General features: G+C 44.8%; 1 protein-coding gene across 1 annotated transcript in view; it reads right to left on the bottom strand.

The window, feature by feature from the left end:
• LOC128713271 (serine-rich adhesin for platelets-like) overlaps positions 1-10,459 on the bottom strand; it is a 32,254-nt gene extending 21,795 nt beyond the window's left edge. Inside the window, exon 1 of the mRNA XM_053808128.1 lies at positions 9,892-10,459. Within this exon, the coding sequence (XP_053664103.1) occupies positions 9,892-10,459 (568 nt within the window). The remainder of the gene's footprint in view (positions 1-9,891) is intronic.
• Between the last annotated feature and the right edge of the window lie 4,039 nt (positions 10,460-14,498).

Here is a 14,498-nt window from a genome sequence, read left to right as displayed (position 1 = left end):
GCAAGGATGTATCTTTCATCTTGGAAAGACTTTAAAGCGAACGTGTTGTGTAGGGTGTGATCTAGCGTCAATCGATACAGCATGGGCGGGTGCTTAATGCGGCATGAATTATCTTTTACCACGGGTGCTGATGCAGCTGCATCAGTTGTGGCTAATGCATTGTTGTGGTGATGTTGAGACGTGTTGATTCTTTGTAACGATGGGTGTGGTACAGTGGGGTAATATGATCGGTGGAAAGTTCTTAACAGATCTTCTTCACAGTAGAACGTTATAGATTTACAACCCCAAATGAGCAAGTTTCACAGCAAGCTTTCCGAGAAGATAGCTTTAGTCGTTACTCAGAGAATAGCATAAAAAGATACACTTTTTAATGTTTTGCTATAACTTGGCTTAATTGCAAAGTAATCATACAGATTTAGGTTAAGTCGTTTAGTGCCTTGGGATAGAATGCTGGAGTCAAATTTTTATGCATCGTTTCTATAGTTAATATTTATTAAAAACAGTATATTTGAAGGGTAGGTTTGGTAGTGTACGAAATTATTATGAAGCAGCGCATGTTAATGTCTTAAATAATTATATTTATGAAGAAGCCCGATTTTTTGAAATTATGTGTTTTAGTCCAATTCCACTTATTTTAATTTATTTTATCGATTCTTTGGAGTTATGGATTAATGGAGATGTGTTTCTTCTTCTTTATCGGCACAACAACCTCGAGAGATCTAGGCCTGCCATTTGTGGCTCTCTTTATTTACCCAAACTGGTTGATTAGTCCTGCGTACGAAAGATTGATCAGAATGGGATTTTGGACTGGTCTTGTAGTGTGAAGACTGGCCCCGCTACTAATAAACCGAAGAGCCGCCTTTAAAGCTATGTTTACAATTGGTTTATGTTCGGTAGAATGAGGCTTAAGGGTTTTTTTTTTAATTTTTATGACATCAGGCACGGTCAGGCCATGTTTTTGGAAGAGATTATTGAACAATTGAACTCGACGAGTTTTTGCTAACAATCTTTTAAATTAAACCTTGCTTCTACGTTTAAAATTGATCCGCTTCCTCCAAGAACAGTTTGCTACAAATTGTGCAACATACAAACAAATTCATACAGCGTACAATTTAAGCACTGTCGTAAACCCCAATCCAACGCCCGGCGAAAGCCACTTCATCCCTTCGACAGGGTAGAACTACAAATTTACATGACATTTAAAACACTCTCCAAAGCGGACGAACTAAGTCGTCGATGGTTTTGCACCTTGTTTATCACTGGAACAAATTTCTCTAAGCATAACAACGATCATTCGGGAAGATATTGCATGTCGGGCTGACCTTCGGACTGATCCTGACGTACACAGGGCAGTAAAAGTATAACATCGAAGGAGATTTAGTAAAATGTTCAAGATTGACTTGAGCTCTCAACTCGTTCGTGTTGCTCTTTCTTTCTCTCTCTGTCTCTTTAGCCTGTTGGTTGTATCTGATGCAGGTTGGATTTGTCCTTTCGTCTGCAACCCTCCGCCACCCCGTCCCATCGCAAATCCTTCCCTCCGAAAAAACCCGTTCTTTCTATGCTGCCGACTTGTTTGACCGACACTTGTTTGACATGCTTCCGGAGCTCCTTTTTCCGAAATTCCAATTTACATTACCGTTACCACCGGTAAGCGGTGCAAGCACCTTGGCCGCACCCCCACCGTCAGCGCTGTGCCACATTTCGGTGCTGCTTCCTTCGTTTCCTGGTTGTAGCTGTTATTGCTGCTGCCTTATGCTGCACACCCTTCTGTCTTGTTGTTGAAATTATGCAAAATCGATACATGCCACTCAGTCAGGCCCGGTGGGTCGTGCCGTGGCACGGGTAGCCAGTAACCCGTCCCGGGGACACCGGCTGGAATGGGGGATGAGTGTTTGTGCAGTAGTAACCTGTTTATGGTGCGATATGCTAACAACAACAACATTGTTGATGTTTCGAAACAGCAGCAGCAGAAGCAACATTTAATGGCCCCTTCGTCGGTTCGGCCGCGGTAGAGTGAAACGTTGCCACCTTCGATAAGGTTTCGTGAGCGGGGCGTGCTGTGTTGGATAAATGTTTATATGTGAAGCCGGTGGGTGGTGTGGTGAGAAGGTAGAACTCCCGCCCTTCTGGAACGGGCCAACCAGCCAGGATGGTGTATGGAGCTGGCAAGTAAACGAAAAACAGCAAAGTGAACAAAATCATCCTTTGAATAAACATAAACGTAACCAACGAGACCCTCGCACCCCCGCCACGGGTAAGCGTGCCCCAATTGCTTTTGCAAGCTCCGTTTTGGCCCGTTTCCTATGCGCCCGGGAAGGTGTAGGAAAGGACCACCCGCGGACTTTTTTTTTGTTTTCCTTTCCACAATTCCCGAATCATCTTCGACGGGGAGGGTTTCTTTCGTCGGTCCGTGCGGGTCACGGGCGAATCAGAACAAAAGGACGTTCTGGCACTGCGGGAGTCAAGCTTAAACTGTTGACTCGGTTTGGGCTTTCCGCCCACTGTTGGAGGGCGCCTGTCTACTACAGCACCACTTTACCACACTCGGAGTGTTTCGAGCGAGTGGCACCTGTAACAGTTTTCGAAGCAACATACGATAACGAACCATGCTCGATGGTTCATTCGACACCGTCTGATATGGTGTGTGTGTTTTTCCTCAATGTATGTGTGTTTTGAGTCAATGGGCATATTCGATGGTAATATTTTACGTGTCGCACGCAACGTGAAAGATACTACACAAAATTTGGCACTATTTTTGTGTTTTTTTGGTTTCTTTTTGAGGGCAACATTTTTGACGTTTTCCCCGCAAGGCCATTTCCCGAAAATTTTCATCTGTCGCACAATTTGCATGCACATGGGGTGCGAAAGGGCACTCGAACAGTGCACTCCCGGACACCGCGGATGATGGTGCGGTGTTGGGGAAATGTGTCAAAATTGTTGCACTACATAAGAAGTAGGGCAGCCGGAGGTCCTTGCATGGATGTAGTGCTGATTGGTTACATTATGATAGTTTGTTACCGTTTGTCCTTCGGAAGAATTGAAGCACAATTTGTACTGTCTGTCAACCAGAAGGCAAGTGGTGCCTTCAAAGAAGGTTAAATTGTTACAGTAATCGCATAATTTTTTAAGCAAACTAAACAGAAACTTTGTAATTGTTACTGTTCATTGTGCTTTTGTTTTTTTCTTTTTATTTGTGAGACAACAATGTTTCGAGACATTTTCATGATACAGTTGAGATTAGCTCAATGTTGGCTACTTCATGGAGAATAACAAATGTGAGTAAACCTTATGGAACAAAACGAATTATTCGATAAACATGATGAGATGTTAATAAATACGTATGTTGAATACTGTAAGAACTTCACATGAATTTGTTTGGATAAGTCCTAGTGTTAAAATTATCTTTACAAACAGTATCACAATTATGGATGTCAAATATGTTATATAAAAACGTATTTTTTTGAAGTGAATATCATTTAAATATTTACAAAATATACAAAAAAGCTACCGTTCTTCAAATTCGACTAATTAAACGACACTTTATAGAGAGAAAAGCTATCTTGCCGTTAAAAACACGCTTCATAGTTATTCGTGGCCACCCTAACGTGGCAAAGAAAATGACTGTACAATGTTTGGCTATGGTGCGAGGTAAGAATGTACCACCCCCTCCTCCCCCCACCCCACTGCACTCCCCCTGGTTCGGCACCCATTTTCCGAGGCACGCACTTCCTGTTTCCTGTGCAGAGCCCGCACCGGTACAGAGCGTCCGTTGCTTGGTGGCGCAATGTAGCAACTTGTATTCCCGAACTACAACAACAACCAGGCCCCGGAGCGTTAAAACGGCGCTTTCGTGAAACGGTTCGGTTGTCGGGTAGCGTGCGGTGGGACGCTTTTCTGACTAATTAATGTTGTGTTCCCGCGCTTTCACACTTCCCCACCGGCGACTAGCTTCACAATTGCCTGACTCCTTGCATCTGACTGCTTCCGGGCGTATTTGATTCTTTTATTAGCGTTTTCTCCAACTCCCGTGGTTTTGTTATCAGTTTGATTCGATTTAGTTGGTCGGTGGTGGTCCAGGTGGTTTATATGTCGGTAAACGGAAGGTAAGTCAAAAATTGAGGCATTTGTATCACAAAATATGTGATTTATAGTATAGTTTTTAATTATTCGCCACACTTTTGCACAATGCGCCACATGCTGCATAAGCGCTCAGAACTAATCATGGTTAAGCTTCGTCGTCTGCCAATCTAATTTTTCGCCATCTCCACTCAATCTCCATTTTTCGCTTACCACGCCTCCTCGGTCCATGCGGACGGCCAAAGAGATCTTTATGGGATGGATCATCCAGTGTCATTCTCATGACATTACCAGCCAACTAGATCCAACCGAGTCTAATTCGTTGTACGATAGTGAGTTCTTCGTACAGCTCGTAGAACTCGTCATTGTTCCTCCACACATATGAGCCAAACATCCCTTCTGAGCATCTTCTTAAGAGGCGTGTGTTGGTACCGGATTTATTTAAATTCTTAATAATTCCAACATTGAGGTAGATCATCCCAAAAGTTAGAAAGCTTAAGCTTAAGCCGGTATGTGTCAAATAATCGAGCAGATTTCGAGCGGCGAATCGGTAACTGGTTGCATCAATCACATATGGACATAGATTTTTGACATAAAGAATGACATTAGGTATTCTGTACCGAGATTTTCAGGATATTTATTTTTTATTTTAGTTTAAAATTGTATCTACATTTTTTATATACATAGATACTTATAATAATTAACCTTATTTATATCTCAGTCAATTGAGCCGTCTCAACAAGAAAAGCCAGTTCAAAAACCTTTATGAGCATATTAATCCTACTCGGTATTTACATGTCTTTCAAAAGATTGGTTCAAGCATGTTCAAACCGTTTTTTATACTCATACTTATGGGAATACGTAAATACAAGCTAAGAAATTTCCTGAAGTATCGTGAGTCAAAAACAATTTTATGTGATTTATAAAGGATGAAATTCCTTTATTTCAACATTAAAAAAAACATTCAACTAAAAAAATTATCAATTGTTGAGTCGAGCGAAGAACTCAAGAATTCAATCCGATGCTGACAACTAACACGTCACCCGTCACGCCACATGTTAAAAAAAATCAAAGGATTATATCTCATTCGCTCTTTCGTTCTCATTCGTTTAAATACTGTGATTAAAGAAACATCCTTTTTGTGATCCTAGCGACAACATGTAAGTATAAGCAATTAGGTTGTTAATGTATTGTTAAACACGTTGGTAGCTATGGCTATTATGTTTGATAGCCAAAAGTATATAAGTTATATGTAAATCAAATGACTGACTTTCAAGAAAATACCCGGCAACTAACGTGTTAAGCATAGATTTGAAATTTTCGATAATTGATACATTACATAGCATAGCATCACATAGCATTGATACATAGCACTCTCAAGCATCCCATTTTCCAAAACTGACATTCCAAATGGTGCAGGTAATTAAGATCTCTGTTTATTCTTAACAGCACATGCTTAATTTTAAAGCAGTCGGTGAATCTCGAATCTAACAGAATGCCTGGGTCTTTTATATAAAATTCCATGTACAACGGTAAACCGCAACGGGTTTAATTAAAGTTATGTTAGTTACTCTAGACTGCTTAGTTTGGGTTCCGTGTAAAAATGTATAAATGCACGAAACAGCTCCATGAAGTAGAAAGTAATACATCACCATATTTTTTAAAAGGATAAAAGCTACGAGGGTGAGCTAAATTAAATGAGCTTGCGCATCACAACGCAACAACAAACGGTATGTTCATCTGTATGCTATTATAATCGAGAGAAATAATCGGAGGACGCAAACTTCGGTTCAGTTTCAAAGCATAATTTATGTTTCGTGTTATTTTCAAGGCAATATTTAAGTGATGTTTAGACTTTATAAACTGTGAACTGGAAAACTGCAAGTAAATTGAAATAATAATTTACCTTTTTTGATAAATTTTTTTTAACTGATTTTTTTATAAAAATAATTATTGTTAAACACCAGAACACCAGAAATTAAAAAAAAATTATTAATTATGCGTATTTATGTATTTTTTTTTTCCTTTTTTAACATCCTAAGCCTATGGGAAATATGGCCTAACCTAGTTTAAACCTGCTAGAAAAATGCTTTGTTTTGATATTTGTCGAGCAGCTGTCGAGCACTTTCATAAGCAAAACAATCTAACCATCGATTCCCAGGCTTATCTGGCTTGGCAGTTTGTATGGGAAGCTGTAAGCTTATAAGCCTGGAAACGTCAAAACGCATACAAAAAACTGGCTTATCCCGTGATCTACCCCATTGTTCGTCACAACAGCCATTTTGAGCAGAGATGTTCCCTCAGACTTTAGAAGCGGTTGGCGAGGGCTTTTCTCAACATTATTGCTGTTGAAGGTCCTTTTTTAAAATACATTTGAGTTGTATAAAACCTAGAGTTCCTGTAGTCTGTATTAGTAGTTGTCAATTTTTTGCTTATTGGTAGTTCTGCATATTAGAAATTCTCTCAGTAAATATAAAAAAGGATTTCGTAATTCTTATAACTCGTTGTTTATTATGATAGCCTAATTGTAAACTATCAGAGCTTAAAGAGCTTAAAATGTAAGCTATAAATCGTTAAATGTATTTAATTTGCAAATAATTCTAATTTTACCTACCATATGAAGCTAATCCTTTAGCAATTGTTTGCAATAAAACAAAAGATTATCTTAGAATACTTTAGGAAATGTTTTCAAATTATATTCAAATACTGGAAGCATTAACAGCCACATTAGATTTTTAAAACAAAACCGATCATATTGGTTTCGATAATTGAGCGTTCACTCGTGCGGTGACCAGTTTATGTATGCATAATCCCACACGATTACTACGTCTATGCATCATCCATTTTAACCTCCACTCACCGACCTGTCATATGGGTGTTTAGTTGTTTAAAATTAATTACGACTTTTTTGCACACCCGACCCCGGGCTTAAGCGGACGAAAAGTGTTAGGAAAAAGTGTGTGACACCAAATCCATCGTAATTGCTCGTCACTTTATGGCGACCAAATCAGATGGTCACCGCACCCGGCATTAGTTACCGTGTCTGTCCACTCTTTTTACACACACACACACACACACACACACACACACACACAGACAATAGTTGTCCGTATTTTATTTTATCCCATTCCCCGTTGGGAACGGTGGAAGCGAAACCGGGTGGCCAAACGTCGGAACAAACTGTCCGAACATGTGATGTGACTAATTGGATTATGAGTTCAATCAACGGACAACTTGTTGGACCACCGGGCAGACCGGGCGATGTGTGAGCGATCGTTGTCGGCACAAACTTCCATTCCACTCACAACGGCACGGTACACGGTGACGGTGCCAGTGTGAGCAAATTGCCGTATTATGTAGCATTCGAAAACTTTGCTATCGTGTATAAATGATTGCCACCGAACCTACTTCCAAAGTGGTCCGTCCACGGTACGGTGGTACGGTGACAGTGACAGTTTTTGACTTATTTCCAGCTCCAACACCTCGTTTTCACTCCTGCAGTTTAGGATCGTTTCGATTCGGTGGGGGTCGGTTGTCGTTATTCTCCTTTTTACCTTTTGGGGCCATTAATGAACATCCACTGGGCAGTTCGGTGTGGTGGTTAGATTAGGTACCAGACCAAAAACCGCAAAAAAGAAAGAAAGAAAGAATTCCTGAAGTTCAAGCTGACAATTTCAGCTTGACTCAACCAAAGCTCACACACTGTGCACATCGGCCGGGTTTGTAGGTATGGCCGTAGCGTTCTGGTAGCCAGAAAAAAGACGAAACCACACACAGAAAGTGCGAGGAACAAATACGCAACACGTACACGTTCGAGTGTGTCGCTATGAATGTTTTACGAAGAGCCACATATCATCCACGCAGGTGAACTACGCGTGGTCCAGCGTGTGTGCGTACCTTTCCACGTGTGTTTTTTTTTTTTGGGGAGGGCTTGCCGTTGTCGTTTCCATTGTAGCGTGTTATGCTATTACAGGAAGACACACGAAATAATTAAATGACAACGAGAGATACGCACTCGACGGGTCATGTTACGGGTTCGTTGGGCGTTTTCTGGGGGCGTTTGGGATGCGCCGGATTCGATGCGAACCGGTGAGGAGCCGGTATTGCCGGTGTAATCAAATTAGTGTTAATTTAACTGGCCCTGGCCTGTCTGGTAGGTTGTATCTCCTGTGTTCTGTTTGTTGTTTTTTTATTCTCCGGTTCGAACGTTTCTCTGCATATTCCATTTGGTTTAAAGCAACCAAATTCGCGAAAGGTCTCAATATATGTGCGTACGCGTGCTCAACCCAGCCATCCTATTTTTTTTCTCTCTCCATGGGGTGAATTGCGGAGCAGGTTTTTGCGCTGATTACGAATAATGTAAGATTCGTCCGTGAAGTAACGAGTTTCTATACCGGTTTTTTACTCTCTCCTACCAAACGCCACCGATATCCCGCATACCATGCGGACCGTTTGAAGTCGACCACTTGCACCGTTTGGCCACAGAAACTGCCACCACGGAACGGTTTTGCACCGGCGACCGCACGTCCACGAATCCGCTTATGGTGGACGGCACAAATTAGGTTTCACTCCACAGTGCGCAACACAATCTAACTCTCCCCACATACCGAGTTTTGTGCTTCCCCCTCGAACGAGCGGCCGCTCCTTTCCGGCCGCTGGAATGGTGATGATTGCTGCGGGGGATTTTCTTCCTTTTTGCATTGTGTGGGCATCCGGGGGGGGTGTGGGGCGCGGTAATGGGTGACACAAACGAGGTAATGAACCGAGCAGGGTCGTGGTCGTGCGTGCTGTGCGAGACGGCCCGCGGTCAGGGGCTATAATAATGTTACGTTAAGGCTTTAGAATTCGGTTAATTGAATGCTACGGCAAAGTGGACTCGGTTGACGAGTGGCCCGAGGCTGATTTATGGTTTTGAAGACGCCGGGTTAAAGCTGAAACCGATCGGCACGAGCGGCCGCTAGATGGAATTTAAAGTGAGGCGGTGATTGAGCACGCTAGATTGATCAACAAAGTGATACATTGCATTCCAACGTCTTAGATGGACGAGTGGACGAATGACACTGTCTCGAAAGACCATGCGTCTCCATGTGCTGCAATGCAGGCTTTGTTATTAATGTCTCACGTTGTCTACACGGATTAATTCCTTTAATCACGAGGGAAGGAATTCTGATTAAAGGTTGGTTTTAGTCAGTACATGATGACGATTAGGGATGAGTTCACGAACAAATATTCAATAGAAAACATTTTATATTGATTGATAATCGTTTGGAGATTATTTGAAGCAGGAAATAAATTAACCCTTCACAAACTTTTGACTTTCATTCAACTGAAAAATATTTTCATTGTTCAAACAGAGTTTTGTTTTGTGAATAGGTATATTTCAAAGATTTCAATAAATTTATAATAGCAGAAATCTCCTTACCATTCAAAATTTACCCAAAGCTCATAATAAAACAAAATAGTGTAATAAAATAGTGTTAAATCATAAAATAGTATAAAATTGTTTATTAATTGTTGGGTAATCGTAATATAATTTGTATATCAAATATTTCCGAATTTAGTCTATATTTCTTAACCTCCAATAAAGACTAATAATTTCGAATAACAGTTGTATTTTACTCAACGGAAGCATTTTAAACGGTCACTAATTTAGTTGTATTAGTTCTATCAATGAGTTTTGTTAAATAAACTGATCTTTTTATTAGGTTTTTTTTATGAAACACTAATTCAACATGTACTTTCACCGTACCCCAAATTACACCGGAATGATTTGCTATGCATAAGGAAAACGGAAACGACCAGCAGGGGACTTACCGCTCTTGCTCTCGGAAATGTTGGTGTAATAGATCGGCGCAACGCAGCCCTCGGTCGGACTGACCGGGCCACTCGAATCGTCCTTCCGCTGCACAATGCCGGCCCCACCGCCCGTACCGTTCGCCAGCGTAAAACTAACACTGCCCACACTGTCTGCCTTTCCACCGTTGCTGCTCTCGTGCTTGTTCGCCTCCAGCACGCCGCCTCCGCCGCTACCGGCCGGGCCGCCACTAATGACACTTACACTGTTCAGCAGCACGAGATTGTTGCCGCCCGTTGGCTCTTTTCCATTTTTCACAATAACATTTCCCAAGGCACTGCTACCACCACCACCCAACCCAACACTTCTACCGCCCGACCTTATCGCACCGGTACGGCCCTGTTCGCTCTGCTCCTTGAGCGCTTTCCCGTTGACCACCAGCACCTGTCGCGTGGCCGTTTGATGTTGCTGCTGCTGTGGCTGCTGGTGGTTGCCGGTGCCACCGGTGGCTGTTACCACCGTGGTTCGATTCCGGTACGCCGGCATCGCTGGAGGATGTTGCTTTTTCACGATGTAACAGCGAGGCATGGTCGGTTGGCTTAAGCTGTGTTGTTTTTCTTTTGTTGTGTTTCGTTTCGTTTTTTGGATGGAATACAGATTTACAATCGATTGTTCGTCAACGGTTTCGTTCAGTTCATTGTGTTCTTTACAAGCGATTGGTATTGTAGTTAATTAAACCAAAGTTTAGTGATTTAAAATATCGCTTCGCTATTATGCCAACACATCAATATTGCTTATCAATTTCGAATCACCATATTTTACGATCACGTTTCTTGCCGAATAGCTCACGCGGAAAGCAAACCCCCCCAACTGCTGGTTGGTTAATTTGCATTTTGGCGCAAATATTGCTCCACAATAATTTCACCACCTGCACTGTGAGCTACCCGTCTCATTTGCACTCACCCGGGACCGACGTGGCTTGAGTGTGAGCGAGTGCGGTACGTCCATCATCGATCAACCCACGAAAAAACCGTATCCCGTCACGCACACATACACTGCAGGGTGTTTTTATTCTCCCTTCAAACAAACGACTAAACTCACTCCGCCGACTGGCAAAATGTTTGGCAAATTCTTTTCTTCCCCCGCTTTCGTCGTTATTGTTGCCGTTGTACACCCGCACGAAGGAAACGCGCGTACACTTTGCCGCCTGCCTCCGTTTCAAACCGAGGGGGTAGTTCTACTCCCCGGGGCGCAACAAAAACGGGAAAACACACTTGTTGGATTTATGAAATATGCTTCACCGCCCGAAACCGAACCGAAAGGATGGCGATGCGCACGAGCTGATTTCGCTGGCCGATCAGGATAGGAAGGTGCTGACGGATGGACGGCAACGGTGGTGGTGCGGGGCCGGAGGATGCGGCGCGGAGGGTTATGCTGCGGACCATCTCCCTTTATACGGTCTCCGAATCTTCCGGGACGGATCTCTTCGTGGCCTTCGTGGCACGTCTGTTTACTTGCAGCATCCACACGCACACTTACGCACACATTTACCCACACACACACACGCGCACGAAAGGTCTTCGGATGGTTTCCGGTTTGACGCCTGGTTGCAAAGAGAAGGCCCCCTTCTTGCAGGGGACACACACAGGTGTGCGGAATGATAAGGGATGAAATGGTGCTGATGATGTTGATTTTGGACGTTTGCAGCGATTCCTTTCACGGTTCGATAGGCTTGGTGAAATTGGCGAACGGGTTCGGTTGGCCGTGGGGCAGAGATGAACCGGGCGCCGTACTCTTTCTCGCTCCCTCTTTCTGATACACTCACTATGTCACTACGCAGTAAACACAAAACCGAGACCGAACCGTCGAGCGGGTGCAGAATTCGGGATAATTTTCCGCTGATCCAGCACCCGGGGTGCTTGGCGACAGCGAGCGCCTTCTGGTCGCTGTGGGACCGTGTTCCGGTTGATGGCCGTCAGCATAAATCTTTCCCCGGGCAATCACATCGCAACGCGGTGGTGTTACCGTTCCGGTGTGCTGACTGTGTACTTATTGCGCGGTTTGCGCCAAGCGACGGCTAATTGATCTTGAGGCGTTAGAGTAATTGTTTGCTAGACACTACTAAGCAGGAGACGGTGGCTGCCTTTGCTAATATCAAAATGACGTGGAATATGTTTGATAAACGTATGTGCGGGAGCTCCGTTGTGTATAGCTGCCACAGACTCGGCTTAATCTCAGCTCTATCTCAGCTCTATGTTACTGCTACGCTACTAATTAACACCGTTGTATCTGTAGTATATTGACTTTGTTTGCGTTTGTCCGCTTGTTTCCGTGTTTTTTGGGGTGCTTTAAAATATATCTCTACATCGTCTACATCTTTACATCGTATTCCTCACAGAATGGTTATTGCTTTCGTTGTTTGGTTCGCTTACGACGACGCTTCCGCTACATGATGAGTTTGCTGCGTTCGGTTGGCGGGTTTCTATTTTTCCGCTTTGTTGTCAATTTTTGCACATCCCCACATCCCTATCACACATCTTAATGTCCTTTCGCGATACACACTCGCACACACACGCGCGCGCGTAGAGAGTCCCGTATTCACTTGCCCCCAAGGGGTGCGCACGTGTATGGGTGTTTGCGTTCCGGTGCCCGAGCGTCCATTAAAAACTCGTGCGCCGTTACTGTGCTTCCGGTGGGTGGGAAACGGAACGTGAACGAGCGGTACACACACACACATACACACGGACAATTTGTTGGCCAGTTCGCACCCCCCGAACCAAGGTAAGCCAACGAACGATACCGCGAACGACGCCTTCGGGGTTCGGGTTTTTTAGGGCACCGCCGATGTCGATGTTTGGCGATACGATGAATCTATCGTCGAGTGGGTTTGGGGGGGAGTCTCACAGGGACGGTGCTAGAGGACGAAGCCAGCGAAGTAATTATTACAAGGTGCGACAAGGACGCATGGGTATGGGGGACTGGGCGGCCCCATGCAACAAGTAGCTTGTAAGTGGTAGTAAGCCAAACTCGCTTATGTTGGTGCCCGTGGGTATCGCAGGTAGCCTTGCCGCCGAGTTTTGTTGGGCGGAAAAATCGACCTTTCTTTATCGAGCGCACCGAGCAGGACAGCGCTGGAATACGCCCCCCGGAAGTGTTCTTTAGCGGCTGGTCCTATCCGTTGCAGCGAGCGTCGCAGTATGTCCCGCTAGGTTGTTTTGTGTTGTGGCGAGTGACACTACCTTTCCAACATGCCAACAGGTGCTGGCTGGAAAGGGAAAACCCTTCCTTGTGTTCCTGGCCACCCGCTTTGCGACACCGTTACAGTTGGCTTCCGGTTACACAATAGCAGCCAGGAAAAATTGCCGCAAGCAGAATGGATCCGTACCTTTGCGGAATCGATTCGGGTCTGCGGTTTCCCTTCGTTCCACACAAAACACACTTGTGGCGAAGGTTCTCACTTTTTCCTGCGTTGCCCCGCTGTCCGATCTTTCACACGCTTGCTCAAGATTCTTCCCCGGAGTACGGGGAACACACACGGAGCTGAAAGATTTCTATGAGTGTTTTTCGCTTGTGGGTAGTTCTATTTTTGCGCCGTGAACCGTGACGCCTCTGGCTCGCACGAAACTCGCTCACCAAATCGGCAAAGGATTTGCCTACCAGCTCAGCAGACCGTGCCTTTCGCACCGACGAACCGTGACCGGTGGGGCCATTTTCACTGCACACAGTTTGCCAATCGCGTACGGAAAAATCCAACCACACCGGGCCCGGCGGCCATGCTTGCTTTTTGCTGTCGCACTGTGGCCACTGCCGATTTTTTCCCTCCTGCTTGCTGTTTGCTGCTCGTCGTCGGCACTACACTGTGGGCAGCACGGAAACGGCGCTACCACCAATACACGCACGCCTCGACGGCAACGGGTAACTCTCGCACGGTGGTTCTTTAGCACGGACGCATACACGCAAGGGCGCGTTGATGCTCGCTGCGACAAGTGGGTTTTCCAGTGTGGTTCGTTCGATATTGGGGGAAAACCCCGTTTGCAGCAAACAAGTTGCTATCGCGCGCAACCCAACCGCACTCACTCACGCGGGTGCTCATTTCCTTCTGTGAATGCCTGTGGCATTCGGTGTCCTGCACCCTTGCGCAACATTTTCCCTATCGCCCGCGCGTAGTGGCGGGCCTGTTTGTTGATGGCACCCAAACAGCGGCACTCAGCGCTGAGTGCCGGCAGGGAAAGTTTGCCAGTGAGTGTCGCGGTGAAAATGTCCTTCCACACAACAGGTTCTCACTGGTTCCGCGCCTATCTTTGTGTGGGTGAGGATTTTCTTTCGCGTTCCCCGCACCGCTTGCCTGCTTTGCGTGTGGTTCGGAGGGAGTTCTTTTTTCGTGTGCGTGTGTCAGCGAATCGTGTCACGCACTGCGCGCTCCTTCCGGGAGGTCTCTTCCGTTTTCGTGACGATGATGAAGAAGATGGTTAAAGGTGGACCGAGCACGGCCGCTGGAAAAATTGGCAGGCAGGAATCAAACACACATACACACGGAGCACACGAACACACACACACACACAGACACAGGAGCGAAGGAAGCACACACAGCAGTTAGCACTGGTTAGAGGAAAGAAAACACACCGAA

The sequence above is a fragment of the Anopheles marshallii genome, chromosome 3 (assembly GCF_943734725.1).
Source record: "Anopheles marshallii chromosome 3, idAnoMarsDA_429_01, whole genome shotgun sequence".
In the NCBI taxonomy this organism is placed as follows: Eukaryota; Metazoa; Arthropoda; class Insecta; order Diptera; family Culicidae; genus Anopheles; species Anopheles marshallii.
This window is presented reverse-complemented; position numbering and strand designations above follow the sequence as displayed.